Source organism: Pollachius pollachius (assembly GCF_949987615.1).
Source record: "Pollachius pollachius genome assembly, chromosome: 16".
Lineage (NCBI taxonomy): Eukaryota > Metazoa > Chordata > Actinopteri > Gadiformes > Gadidae > Pollachius > Pollachius pollachius.
In genome coordinates, this window is record NC_136949.1 from 11878573 (window position 1) to 11893359 (window position 14787).

The 14787-nt window shown below is 45.7% G+C and overlaps 2 protein-coding genes across 2 annotated transcripts in view; one reads left to right on the forward strand and one right to left on the reverse strand.

Annotated features, from left to right (window-relative positions):
* LOC307087920 (brain-enriched guanylate kinase-associated protein) overlaps positions 1-8856 on the forward strand; it is a gene marked incomplete at both ends in the record, with an annotated part of 11459 nt that extends 2603 nt beyond the window's left edge. Inside the window, 5 exons of the mRNA XM_079753614.1 lie at positions 1-4; positions 1642-1708; positions 2942-3049; positions 3797-3877; positions 7318-8856. The exon at positions 1-4 is cut by the window's left edge and continues 158 nt beyond it. Of these exons, the coding sequence (XP_079609740.1) occupies positions 1-4; positions 1642-1708; positions 2942-3049; positions 3797-3877; positions 7318-8856 (1799 nt within the window). The remainder of the gene's footprint in view (positions 5-1641; positions 1709-2941; positions 3050-3796; positions 3878-7317) is intronic.
* Positions 8857-11097: 2241 nt separating this feature from the next.
* rdh14b (retinol dehydrogenase 14b) lies at positions 11098-13436 on the reverse strand. Its single transcript, XM_079753255.1, has 2 exons — positions 13002-13436; positions 11098-12539 (listed from the first exon to the last, which is right to left on the reverse strand). Exons 1-2 carry the CDS (start codon positions 13353-13355, stop codon positions 11919-11921), a joined length of 975 nt encoding a protein of 324 aa, XP_079609381.1. The 5' UTR covers positions 13356-13436; the 3' UTR covers positions 11098-11918.
* Between the last annotated feature and the right edge of the window lie 1351 nt (positions 13437-14787).

A 14787-nucleotide genomic window follows, 5' to 3' on the forward strand; every position in this document is an offset into this window, starting at 1 on the left:
GCAGGTAGGGTGGGGGTCGGGTAGGAGGGGGGCACCGTCAGGGAGGGTGGGGGTCGGGTAGGAGGGGGGCTCCGTCAGGGAGGGTTGGGGTCGGGTAGGAGGGGGGCTCCGTCAGGGAGGGTGGGGGTCGGGTAGGAGGGGGGCTCCGTCAGGGAGGGTGGGGGTCGGGTAGGAGGGGGGCGCTGCTCCGTCAGGGAGGGTTGGGGTCGGGTAGGAGGGGGGCTCCGTCAGGGAGGGTGGGGGTCAGGTAGGAGGGGGGCTCCGTCAGGGAGGGTGGGGGTCGGGTAGGAGGGGGGCGCTGCTCCGTCAGGGAGGGTGGGGGTTAGGTAGGGTGGGGACGCTGCTCCGTCAGGGAGGGTGGGGGTCAGGTAGGGTGGGGGTCAGGTAGCGTGAGGGGGTGATTCTCGATCAGGTAGGGTGAGGGGGTGCTGCTCTGTCAGTTCTTGCGGGGGAACTGACGAAGTGACTTACGAAAACAAGGTTGAGAACAATTCAACAGAGTATTGAAGAAAACTATAAATTGAAAGGTGATAGGTACGATTCATGAGCTAGTTTCAGTGTAATTAGTTTCTATTCGTGAGTGGAGTGCTCTCGGCACATTTCAGACCATTTAGGGCATCTCTGCCCTGATTTGTTTAGGGAATTCATCTTGCCTGTCAATCACAAGTGAGCACTCCTCAGTGGGGGAGACATGTAGGGCGGGAGGGAACAGAGTGGGCGGAGGTGTTTTTTGGGTTGTTTAGTTTCAGCTTTAATTGGGCTGCATGGGTACAATGCTACATTTAAACTAGATTGCTGTAGGAATCGATCTGTTTGTTGGTTTCTGAAAGGCTTATATGAATGAGCTGTACAATTTTAGTAATACTGACCGTAATTTGTAGTTGTTCAATTTTGTAGTTGTTTCATTCTTATTGTTTGTATAAAAGCTCCCCTCTTGAGAGAGTGCAAGTGATGGGAAAGTGTAGGAGGTGTGAAGGCGCAAGACTAGCTTGAAAGTTTGATTAAAGCTGCGTTCTGTTCAGTTCTGTCACACAGCCATGCACGCACAAAGAATTAGTGTTACAATAATTGTTCTCTTTCTTCACTGCCCCTCAGCTGTCAATATATTGAAACAAAGCAATTAGGAGGATTGGTATGGGCCTAATACTGATTATTCTTGTGTGGGAGGAGTACACGATTTCTGATGGAGCGTTTGGCTATGTGGTCAACACGTTACCTAACCTAATAGGAATTAATACACTGTGTTTCACCTGACTTCCCTCACCACACAGAGCAGACCGCTCTGATGAATCTGTAACTGCAGCCGTGTGAGATGAGGGAACATAAGCTCATTATAGTTGTTCAGCGTTTCAATAAAGTTGAGGTCCGGTGTGTGTGTGTGTGAGAGTGCCAGTCCTACCCTGTATACCCTGCTTCATCTTAATGCATATCTGTATCTGTATGTGTGTGTGTGTTTGTGTGTGTGTGTGTGTGTGTGTGTGTGTGTGCATGTGTGTGTGTGTGTGTGTGTGTGTGTGTGTGTGTGTGTGTGTGTGCGTGTGTGTGTATGTTCGTGTACATGTGCGTGGGCGGCTGTGCGTGCCAGCAGTGAGCGAGGAGTGTTATTGGTTCCACAGCAACACTGTGCTTTGTCGCCTGTAGAATACAGAGCAGCTACTCAGCATTGCAGAGGATCAATCAAGATCTGGAGGAAAAGATTCACAGAAATGTAAGTGGTCAGCACACTTGTTTGTAGTGCATTGCTCATGGCAATGCACTTACGTGTCCCTGGCTTATGTGTCCCTTCCTGTACAAAAAACAAAGTTGAGAAAATTCATGCAAACCATGCTGTTAACATAGTGGTTTTACCTACATAGGAACGCATCGGGAGCTGAAATGTTTATCAGTAATTAATTCTGGCTTATTTTAATTGGACACCCTCCTGCTGACATCTTAGCAGTAGCATAAGACGTTTGTCTTCGCGCTGGAGATAAAATGAACCAGGTAGCAGAGGATCATCGTTCAACCACCATTAACGATGTGCATTTCCCGCCCAAAGAGACAGGCTTAATCTATAATGAGGGCCACTAGTTTGGGAGATAAAAGACTATGACAGCTGAGTGTTAGGACCCAGGGGTCAATAGCGAGGAGGAATTGGAGGTCACGCAGACTCATGTGAGAAAATAAGTTATTGCTGCGTTAAGAGAAACTTTAACAGCTCCTTTGTCGTGTACTATTGATTCATCATGGCGTTGAATAGGTTGAAGTTGCATTCATTATGGGCCAGTGCTGAATGGGTTTGCCCGTGAAGCTTCAACCACCATAACAGCGTCAGCACATTGTCATTACAGCAGAGACAAACGTTGCACAGCCAGATTGGCAAATGCGTTTGTTTCTGTGCAGTCACTGATGATTGGTCTGTAACCTTTTGCAAAACCTCGGTAGAGGTTTAAGGCCTGAAAGAGGTTCAAAAAGCTTAGTGTCTTGAACGAACACCGTTGCTAATGTTCGCATTCTTAGGCAACTTATTAGGCATCAGGTTATTTCATTTATAGCTGGCGCTAATAGCCTTGATTATTTGTTCAGTGTTTGCGGGTATAGCTGAGTGCGTTCCCTTCATAGAATGGAAGTTAGTTTGTTTGTCATTTTTCAAGCGTTGCATTCATATTGGCTCATTAGTTTGGCAACACTATTTATCTCTCATTTCATCACAAGCTATTACTCTAATAAACAGTAATGAGTGTGTGTGCAACAACAAAAAGCATTGTCATATTTCCACACTGTGGTTTGCACGCTTTCAACCAATTCCCGGCGTGATGCATTTCAATAAATATTTCATAATTCAATCACGGCATTCGTAAAGTGCTTCTCAAGACACCGAAAACTCATTAAGTAGTGAAGCGCCAGAAAAGTGGATACTTTGGCAACTAAGCCCCCCCCCCCCCCCCCCCCCTCCCGGCAGACCCAGCACCACGACGATGAGAAGCGGGCTCTGAGCAGGGAGATCATCGTCCTCAACAATCACCTGATCGAGGCCAAGCTCACCATAGAGAAGCTGCAGGAGGATAACGTGAGCGTTCACTGTCTCAGCGTGCTCAGACTTTTTGTGACACCTATTGGTTCATTTGTCTGCAGCAGCGACTTTACGATTTAATGTCACTGTTTTAAAAATGCTAAATTGCTATAATTTTCCATAATTTGGTCATGTTATTTCATTCGAGACAATTTAAATGATTGGATTGCTTACCTGTGCGCACTCTCCCCGTGCTGCACTCATTGCGCAGTCTTCCACATGGCTAGACAAACCTTTGGCTCCATGATATCGTTTAAGAGAAAAGCAAAGACTTTTTAGTGAATCGTTGTTATTTGTATTCTCTTCTAGGTTGAAATCCTTTCAATCAGCAAACAATGTGTTGTTATTATGCAAATGTCACGGCTTTTTAAAAAACATTCAAAGTACTTCCTGATTGACAGCCGTCCATAAAGAGGCCATTTCCCAATGTCAAGTTGTTGTGTTAATGGTTGTGATATTACTGATATTTTCATTATAATTTTATTTTATACTATTATGTTATACTATGTATATTCACACACACACACACACACACACACACACACACACACACACACACACACACACACACACACGCACACACACTATAAACGTACTACAATATTTTAATCATAGGATGTGGAAGGGAAGCGAAAACCTCCCCTGGTCATAATCCAATACATGACATCCATGACATGCTCTATACATTCCTCCACGATAAGTGACCAGGCCACAGCCGCCTGACACATTCCTGTGCTTCCTCAGGAGCTGTACAGGAAGGACTGCAACCTGGCCGCCCAACTGCTCCAGTGTAACAAGGCGGTGTACCGGGCCCAGCTCTCTGAGGTAAGCCCTCACACAACACCATACTGGCAAGTACCCGGTCAAGCCCTCTGAGTTACTCCTCCACAGTAAGTGAGTTGTTATCGCAAACCCTCTGTGTTATTAGCATGCGTGATAGCATTTTATTTATTTCGATTTTTTTTTAAAAAAAGATCTTGCTTTTTTCTAAAACCTTGAGACACAATTGGATATCGGCATTGGAAATATTCTATCTGCATTACTCACTGGACATTAGTTAAAATATATACATTTTATCACAAAGTACTGTAAAATGATTTATAGACATTATAATTCAAGGGGTCTTTGCCTTGGAGAGAGTCCTTCATCTTTAGGTAGGGCGAAAGCTGTATGTTTGGTGTCCAACCCAGTTTGTACAAAACAACCTAAAACCATTAGCCTGACATCGCTTGACCCATTCCCCAATGCCTTTTAGTCTGGCACCCCTCAGTTAATTTTCGATTTCCAAGGGCTGTAATCAATAGGCGCAGACCAAAATCCCTTGGGGCCAAACTGGATAGACCAGAACTAATCAGAGCTATGAACCATCTGTTTATGTATATACAGTGCTCCCATAAGGCACTCCTCTGTACAGTCATCGTATCAAACGTGCCATATAACAGTTTAACTGTTGTGATTGGCCAGACCCGGGCCAGGTCTGCTGGGAATCTGTCTGAACGGGAGGGCAGCCAGACACATTTAGCAGAGCCGATAAAACATGGGCTCGCAGATTCTTCTGGTCCCAGGGTCATGAAACCGTATATTCCCACAATAAAGCCTCAGAAGGTGCGGGCAATTTTCTGCCAGGAAGTCTGACCTTTAATATAACTTTTTATTTCTTTAGTCAACAGCACTGAATCATAACAAGCGTCGTAAAATAATTTTTTGATTGTGAAGAGATTGATACTCATGTAATTGAATAGCACACACACACACACACACACACACACACACACACACACACACACACACACACACACACACACACACACACACACACACACACACACACACACACACACACACACACGTTATTGGCAGGCTAACCACAGGTGTATCCTGTAACATGACTCACAGTCTTTTGTTTCATTAAACTCTACAAGGGCTCCGGTATTCTGTATTGGGCCACTGGCTTAATTAGTGTTATGAGCTGCGGCTGTGTTACCCCGCTAAGCACGCTGTGACACCGTTCCACGTGTGAGATACAAATATATTAATACAAAAATATACACATCAACAAATATACAAATATACATATGCAAATAAACAAATGCAACACAAATACAACTGCACATTATACTCAACCATGTCACACACGCATTGATATGTGTGTGCGTGTGCACGCATACACTGTATGTGTGCACGTAGCGCCAGTTTTATCACCAGTTTGTTGGCACTGCTTGTGCTGGTTCAGCTCTGGGCCTCGTCCGCGTGACAACAGCAGATTTGTAATCTGGGTCCGGGTCCATACACTCTCAAAGAATGGAGGTCCACTTTTTGCCCGAATGGCTGACTGGAAATATCAATGTGAGCGGCGATGCGATCGATGGCGATGCAAAGCTCTTGAAAGCTGAAAGCCCAGTGCCGAAATCGGCAGCAGAGCACAGCAGCAGAGTGGGCCGAGCCGAGCATATGCATATGCATATGCATGCCGTGGCATTATGTAACACAAAGAGGATGCATGTGGTATGTTCCTTATGTGCTCTCTGTTTGTCCAACAACAGTGGGCCCTAGGGAGACACATGAAAGTGGGGGACATTTTATAATAACTGTCAGTAATAAGTCATTATAAGCCTTTAGTTAACAATGAACAAATCGTAAGCAAATCATAAATATAGATCGGTAGATGATTAATAAGTGCTCAGCCTACAAGCCTATCAAGTCGCCTGTACCTATTGATCGGCTGATCTATCCACCATAGATGGTGGTGGCCAATTGGGATTTCACTAGAGAGACGATTTTGACATGGCATCGACATCACACCTGGTGGTGAAATAGTTTCCCTTTAACATAGCCCTTATTAATCATCTGCAAAAGTGAATTAATGTTTTGTTAATGATTAGGTCATCATTAATCATAGTCTTACACATGCCTAAGACTGAACGTATTTATAGAGTGTTACCTGAAAGTAAATCAATGAATGTTACCGATGCTACGAATGCACTGCTGCTTGGACCCTGAAGCACATTTCATGTTGTTTGATTTGTGCGTTTTATATGTCACCCTCCAACGTATTAACACGTAAGAAGTGGGTGTTTAATTATGGGCTTCAATATCTGAGCAGCACATGAAGGCTCATTTTGCTCACATGTGAAACAATAGGCGCGCTGTAAAATGTGTGGACAGCCATCGCCTGGCGTTTAGCGTGTTCAAAGTTGTAAATTATTATGAATAATTATCCATTCAGTGTCCCAGAAATTGGCATGGCTCCCGTTTCTCCAAAGTTATAATTAGCTTGCATCTCCTTGCCAGCCGGCTAGATCCATGTTGGCTGTGCTGCAGTTGGCCTAAAGCTTGTTGCTATGGAGAAGCAGACACAGAGGACGGTACATGCAGAGGGCTATCGTTGAGGAGGTATGGACTGGAAAGGAAATGTCTGGATTTACTACTCCCCTCAGTCCTGAACTATGGAGTTTGGCACAGTGATCACAATCACTGTGTGGGTTTTAATGCAGGTTTTTTTATTTTTTTATTTTTGCAATGTTAAAATGTCACTGCTTTATTGATTGCACCCCAAGAATCGATAGCACACAATTTACACTCTGCAATAAATACAAGACCAACAAAACAGCTTGATAAATGAATGAATGTATTGCTATATATAACAGAATCATTCATTAATTAATACATGAATAACAGTGTTTAGGTATGGCATAATGTCTCTTCATGCCAGGCTATATAAAAAATATATATATATATATATATGTATTGTATTATATTATATATGCAATCTGCTGAGTATGCATATAGATTTCCATTATCCAGCAGTGCATTAGAGCAGAAACGCTGCTGAATCTGTTCCAAGTGGCACAAACCTTGTACATCATTCCTGGAGCCCAGCAGGATTACCACACAGCTATGCTGATACAGTGACAGATCACACACCATTGTCCCACTCCTTTCCATAATGCATGATGAAATTCAGCCGTTAACTCGTACTAACAATTTTGCAAAGATGCAAAAAAAAGGATGCAAGATGGAAAAAAAACATGATACAATTTTGGAGACGGTGACAGAATGGACGGGGGAGACAGCTATAGAGCTACCGGCGGGGAAAATGATCATGTCAAGCTGTCAAATCCGTTTAGACACGTTTAGATGTTCTACCCAGAGGGATGCGTTTCATTACGGGGTTGTCTTGAACACCGACAGGTTTTGGGGTTCCTTTCCCCCTTTAGCCACTGCTCTCCTGCTCATTGTGCTCTACCTGTGCCCTCTCCTCCCAGCTGCCTGCAGACCTTCAGCAGCGCGTCACGCTACACCTGGAGGAGTCCTCCCTCGGCCACCCCTCCTACGCCGACTCCGTCCCCGGCTCCGTCATCGCCGAGGCGCTGGAGAAGGCCGACGAGGCCTGCAGCAGCAGCCAGGCCTCCCACTCGCCTAGCCCGCCACCCCAGGAGCATGGCTTCCTCATGGACACCTTGGGCAGGGTGGACCGCCCCCGCTCCGGCCAAGTGCTGGGCCTGGGCTTCGGCCTCCGCGCGGCCTACAAAACTGACCTGTACAGCAGCGACACGGCCCTGTACTGCCCGGACGAGCGGCACCGGGAGCGGAGGCCCAGCATGGACCTCCACGGCCAGAGGAAGCTGCTCTACGGGCCCCAGAACTCCATGGACAGCAACCCAGAGGAGGCCCCCGTGGCCCTGAGGCCCGGCTTCTCCCAGGAGCACTTTGGGGGGAAGTTCCCGGGCTCCAGCACCTACTCCAGTTTCAGCGGGCCGGGCTCGGAGGAGAAGGGCGAGGGCCCGCCCAGCAGCGGGGGGTCCTCCCCCCACCACCACTCCCTCTACATGGAGTGGAGGGACGCCGGGGACTACGAGCGCAAGAGCAACTCGTCCTGGGAGCGGGACAGCCCCGGGGGCTTCTCCGTCGGCGCCCACCCCTTCCAGCAGGCGGAGCTGAGCCACCACCAGCACCCGCACCACCAACACCACCAGAACGGCAGCTCGCCCGTGTACAGCCGCACCATGTCCTCCTGCTTCAGCGAGCCCTACGAGCCGCTTCCGCCCTCCTCCTCCCCCAGCGTGGCCTACGGGGACAGCCGCCGCGGCAGCGCCCTGGCCCCGGGCGAGGAGGAGGAGGAGGAGGAGGAGGAGGAGGAGGAGGAGGAGCTGATCGGCCGGTGGCGGCAGCTGAGCGTGGAGGACCTGAGCGCCGCCGCGTACCGCAGCCCCGGCCGCGCCTCCCCCTACAGCTTCTCCGAGCAGCACTTCTCGGTGCGGCCCTCCAAGATCCGCCTGGGCCCGCTGTACAGCAGCTTCCAGGAGGGGGCCGACTACTACCCCCACCAGGGGGCCGCCGACTCGGTGTGGGGCGGCGGCGGCGGCGGCGGCGGCAGCCCCAGCTCGGAGCGCGGCCCCGTGGTGATGATGGGCCGGCAGTGCCACAGCGCGCAGGCCCACCTGTACCGCGCCAAGGAAGACAGCCAGGAGTCGGAGAACAGCCTCTACCACTCAGGGAGCTCCAAGGACCTGGAGGGCAGCGTGGCCGGGGCGGGGGCCGTCGGGGCCGGGGAGGAGTACGCCCCGGCCAGCCCCAACAGCTCCAGCGAGTCCCTGAACCGGGGGGCCACGCTGGAGATGCAGGCGGCCGAGCTGCAGCACTACCAGGCCGAGATGCAGCACAACCTCCCGCCGCAGGGGAGCCAGACGTCCCCCCCGCCTCCCCCGACCCCTCCCCCTTACAGCCAAACATTTGGTACCCTGGGGCTCTCCAGGAAAGACAGTCTGACCAAGGCCCAGTTGTACGGGACTCTTCTGAACTGAAAGAGACTCAGCGTTCTTGGTTTTGTTTTGTTATAATTGATCATTGGTATACTGGACGCGACTTGGCATGTGTTAGCCCAGCCGCTAACAGCGTGATCGTGACCAGAATGTTGTTTTTTTAAGTATCAGGGTGCCTGGGAATAAGGAGTTATATTGCAGTATCATGAGCGTATAGTAATCCTGGCTCACTGATACAGGGCTTTGGATGTAAAACAATGGAAGACAACTGCTTTCATTCCATTCCAAATCTAAGCGACAAGCGATTGAAGATGGACGTCTTTTAAGAACGTAAATGTGTTTGAAGTTCAAATGTAAAAAACAGAAATGGCGGTATTCAAATTCTTATAATGGAGTGATATTTTTTGTATGTATGTTGTTAACATGCCATAAACAACCAACTGAATATGGTAGTTTTTTGAGAAACGCAGAACATGTACATACATTTCGACAAGAAACTGCCAACCAGCCAGTGGCGAGAGAGAAGTATGAGAAAGATATTTTACGCCAACACAGCACACACGATTGGTTTCAGTTCATTATTTTTTAAGTAGACTGGAATTGTGTCAGCCACGTAAAGATCTAGAGATATGAATTCTGAAAAATGAGTGTACATTTTTTCCTTTTTCTTTCTTCGTTCCTGGATTAAATTACAAGGTATGGATTGATGTATCATTTTATTATTAATGGACATTTTGGAGAAGTATACTTCTTTTTGGTTAATGTAATGTTTGCTATATATCCCAGAGATTACCGTTTCCTATTCCCATTCTACCTCAAATTTGGATTGCCCACATCCCTAATGAAGCCACTGCAACCCTGTTTCTATGACAACAATGCATGTATCTATATTTCTGTTGTTTTGTTGCCATAATAAAGCACAAATTAACCCAAGAGGCACTGCTTGGATGTTTTGCTTCAAGCCATGTTCTGACACATTGACACGCACGAATGAACAAAATGATGAGAGAATAAAATAAACTTTTCATTGTTGAATATGATAATCCATTATGCAATAGTAAACAGTACGTTTCATTAATCAGTCCATATTAAATGCTGTCTTTATAAGAAAGGGATAAGCGACTCGGTTAAATGGAAGTAGTGGAGCGGGTGACAGGGGACTTGTGGAGACAAGACGCTTGCTTGCAACCCCTCTGAGGCGCTGCTTTTCAATCCTATGAAGTACGACGCCTGCTGATCCCAATTGTTTCTTTATGTCCGCGAAGGCGACGGGTTGATCGTGATTCATGATCACTGGAGTTCCCGATTGAGTCATGGGCGGAAGGCTTCTCCTCGTCTCTCGGTGTGATCGTTTCTGGTATGGCACCATGTGTTACTTTTTTCTTCAATGTCATCCTTTCCCTGCCTTTTTTTTTTGTTATTATCATTCTATTATTTTGTTGTGCGAATCGATATAGTGATGCGTTCAGCAGTATTGGAAAAGCCGGAAAATGATCAATTGGTCTTTGAAAAAAAAAAAAGGATTTGAACAAACGTTAACCAAACAAACTCAAGGGACTGAAGTATCAGTTTTGTATCTTGTGAACATTCATGAGGGAATTCGTTTTAATGAAGTAATGTGTGTGTGTGTGTGTGTGTGTGTGTGTGTGTGTGTGTGTGTGTATGTGTGTGTGTGTGTGTACTGTAGGCATATATATAACGGTTGATCTTGGGCAACCAATTATCCAGAGATTTGTTTTCGTTCGACAAACTCCCTGATGCGTGCCCATTGTTTTCTGTTCAATGTGGTGTGATTGTTATAATGTTGATTTAAAGTGGACACTTTAAATATGCGCTCTAAATAAGACAGACACACACGATTGAATAGTTATTTCATAACCCAAGGACCATGGTATAGCTCATTAGCGAGCTTGTTCGGTGGATACAGTGCCACTTAAAAATAAACCACACTTTTTTGGAGTAGCCTTATCAGGCCTACTCTACTGAAACACAGGTTAGTGGATGTGTTCCTTCTATGCAGCATCATGGAGGCAGGAGGTAACATCTATTTTTGTGTTGAACCGAGGAATAATAAGATAATTACTATTCAGGAAACTGGTAGCCTTATTAAAAATGAAAATCTGAAATTCTCAAAATAAAGTGATATATATGCACAAATACATCTATACAGAATATACACTATTATAAAGAGACATTTGAAATCATAATGTCTGAATATTTAGTAAGTCTGCAAATACAATGAAAACTGTAATTTTGATATATTGCTTTATTGTGTAGGGGAGATTCAAGTCAGCAAGGTAATAGTTTTAGCCAGCCATCTCTCCAGCGGTGTTAGTTATACAAAATAGGATACACATAAATATATCTAAATATATAAAAGGAAATACCGACCTGACTTAAGTCACCTTCATAATATTATTACTCATCAATAATCACAGCAGCCTCTTAGATCAAACGTAACACGTTCCTTGGGAAAAGCTAAATGCTTGGCGTTTGACACTATATAGGCCTACTGCAGATTAGAGATTCAAGCATTTACACTTCAAAACAATTCCAGAAAGTTGAAAGGATGTACAGACGTACACAACATGATGCATACAAATTATACCCACAACAGGTGTCAGAAATTGCTTCAAAGGATATGTGTGATTGAATTGTTAATTTCGAGACGATTAGCCGTTGGTTGACAAAGTGGAAGGTTTTCAGTTAAAGTCCAGCAGATGGCACCCAAGACTCAAGTCTTGACATCGCAGTAGCAACTATGCTAGAAAGGGTGCGTTTCCCTGCAGCCAAGTTACATCTCTATACAGAGCATTAATGAAGTCAAAGTTATTACCGATGTTTAAACTACATGGAGGATTGGAGAACACTCATTCACACAATTCAAAACCCTGTATCACATATCTATGTATGGATGGATACAGATCTTATTAAACTTATTTAACCCCACAGAAAAGAGAAGATGTCACGGCTGGATGATATTCAACCCCCGACCAAAGAGTATGTAACTGTCAAATAGGATTCACACCACCGTTCCACTTAGAACCTTGAAAACAAACCACAAAAACAAGCCTTCAATGTCTTCAATCTAATTGCCTTCCACCTCATTCCGTCAGTCCCACCATTCTCTCGCTCATCTCCCACAGCCTCTTGGCCGCCTGCACGTCCGTGGCTTTATCCAGCAGCGTGTCCTCCGCGCAGTCTGCAAAGTACTTCCCCGACACGCCCTCCACCAGTGGGGAGCAGGCCAGGTACAGCAGGGTCTGAGCCCCTTGCAGCGCGTTCCTGAAGAAGGCCAGCACGGCCAGGTAGAAGAGGGGCCTGGCCAGCAGGGGGATGTGGATGTGCCTCCCCAGCCTGGTCCTCACGATGCCGGGGCTCACCGCGTTCACCGTGACCCCAGAGGCCGCGCCCAGCCGGCGGGACAGCTCCATGCAGAACAGCAGGTTGGCAAGCTTGCTCTGGCTGTAGCAGAAGGCCTTGTCGTAGCCGCGCTCGCTGTTGGGGTCGTCAAAGTTGATGTGACCGTACTTGTAGAGCTTGGAGGAGACTACCACCACACGGCCGGCCTCTGCCGCCTTCAGCCGGTCCAGCAGGAGGTGGGTGAGCAGGAAGTGGCCCAGGTGGTTGACGCCGAACTGCATCTCGAAGCCCTCCACCGTTTTGGTGTAGGGACATTGGTAGACGCCTGCGTTGTTGATGAGCACGTCTATCTTTGACTCCTCCTGATTGGGCCAGAGAGTGTATTTATTTTAAAATGGCATCCAGTGGTTCCATTTAAGGGAGAACAAAAAACACTAGTAGATTGGTTTGCATTTTAGATGACCACCGCTAGGTTAAACACATTCCATTGCATGCATAACCTATTATCCTAAAGGTTAATGTAGAATTGCTGTAAATGTAGTATATATGCGTTTAAGTAATTATACTTTTAATTGCTTAAATTATACTACTAATTTTAAGCTCGGAGAGTGGGTGCCTTGTATATATTTCAGTACCATGGACAACGCATCATCTGTTTAACTTTGTGCTGAGAGCTATAGAAATAACTGAACCAGACAATAAAGGGCCATTGTCCTTGACAATACAGGAACAGCACTAAACCAACTCCCAAGCCCTGCACAATGCTATTATGCTTTCCCGAATTGCTGAGATGTTGACTTGACTAATTTGAAGTTAACACTTACCTTATTAATTACTTCACAAAATTCCCGGACCGATGAAAGCGACGCCAGGTCCAAGTGTTTAACGATGACTTCACCAGTATTTGGTCCAGCTTCTTTTCTGATATCTCGGGCAGCTTGTTCTGCGCTTTCCCGATCCCGACACGCCATGATCACCCGTGCCTGGAGTTTCACCAACTCCCCGGCCACTGCCTTTCCTATACCGCAGTTGGCACCGGTTACGACCACCGTTTTCCCCCGCATCATGTCAGCATGATAGCGGAGAAGCTCCACAGCTTTCTGCCGGGGAAATATTCGACGCATGATAAGCAGCACACCTCCGCCGACGACCGCAGCAATGATCACTGCTGTTGTCATTGAAGCCAGTAAAAGTGTCAAACGACCAGGTTGAAAATATCTGAAGGGTAGCGGTCAGTTTACAGAACCCTACTACCCCGTGTTTTGTAACAGCGATTTGAACCGGAAGTACTAAAACTAGGGAAATGCTACATATTGCGGTCATCAAATTAAAAGCCCGCTTGCATTCAAAATACAACATTACTCTTTAAAGTACTATTTTATAAAACTAAAGCCCAATTATTTATACGGAACAGGATTAGGGCCACACGTTTTTTATGAGATTAAAATCTGAATTATGACTTTATTCTCAGAATAATAATTTTAATCTCAGAATTAAAAGAAAAAATCACATGTGGCCCCAATCCTCTTCCGTATTTTCTCGTAATAGTTTGTTATAAATGTGAATTGGCTTGTAAATGTAATGTAATAATTTATTTTTGATAAAAAAAAATTAAAATTACCTATGGACCCCACGTCCACCTCCACCCCTCTTTAACGGAACTCAAAAAATATTTTTTGGAAGTAAAGTTAATGGCGTTATATGATGGGAAGAGTAATCCGTTAGGGTACTCGTTACTGAAAAAAGTAATGCTGTTGACGCCGTTATTTATAACGCCATTATTCCATCACTGTAAATATCACAGAAAAGATGTCCTCTGTTTATAACCATGATGGCCCTTTTAACATGAAAACCAAAACACTATCAACTTGTAGGCATTTTAAATGAATTTAGCACATTTTATCTCGGCCAGGATAAGATTACATGTAATCTTATCCTGGCCCCTGCAGGGGCCTGGGTATATTAAAGAATAAACAATGACCCTATTAGAAAACTAATACTTCCTATAAGTATAAATAACACTTCCTATAAATATGATTTCATGGAATTAACCCAGTCATTGCAGGAAAAATGATCGGGTATTGGCAATTATAATGGATTGGAATGAACTACAAAACGACTTTCATGCATCACTTATTTCTTACCACAAGCATCCAATGTTAATGACATGATCAGATAGGAGGTTGTCAGCAGAGAGGGAAAACATCCATTAAGTTCTTCAGAACCGGAAGGTGGATGCAATTCTCCATTAGGAAATGTATTCTGAAAACGAAATCATCTAAAAGATGCTAGGAATTCCCTTCGGCACAGAGTCTATAATCTACGTCTATGTCCTCTGAGCTTTCAGAACAAACTATCTGTGTTTCCAGTCTGGTCTCTCTGTTCTTTCTTTTTCTTGTCTCATTAATTCTGCTGTAGCCTTTCGCTTCAGCATGGCTATCGGACCCAAGGTCATAAAGCTTCCCGTCAGAGCAGCTTCACGTCCCATACAGCCCAGCACTCACAGCATTCAGTCATGCAGTCTTGGCCCATGCTCCTGGTCCCATTTTGGATCACTCTGGAGCTATGGCTCCTAACTGCTTGGGGATGAAGATGATGTGGCAAGTGCTG

What these genes read in the sequence shown, in the direction of transcription:
- rdh14b (XM_079753255.1), bottom strand. Translation starts at nt 13,355, where the DNA reads ATGACAACAGCAGTGATCATTGCTGCGGTCGTCGGCGGAGGTGTGCTG. An exon ending in TTTGTGAAGTAATTAATAAG is followed by an intron (nt 12,540 to 13,001) that starts GTAAGTGTTAAC and finishes TGGCCCAATCAG; the next exon opens with GAGGAGTCAAAGATAGACGT.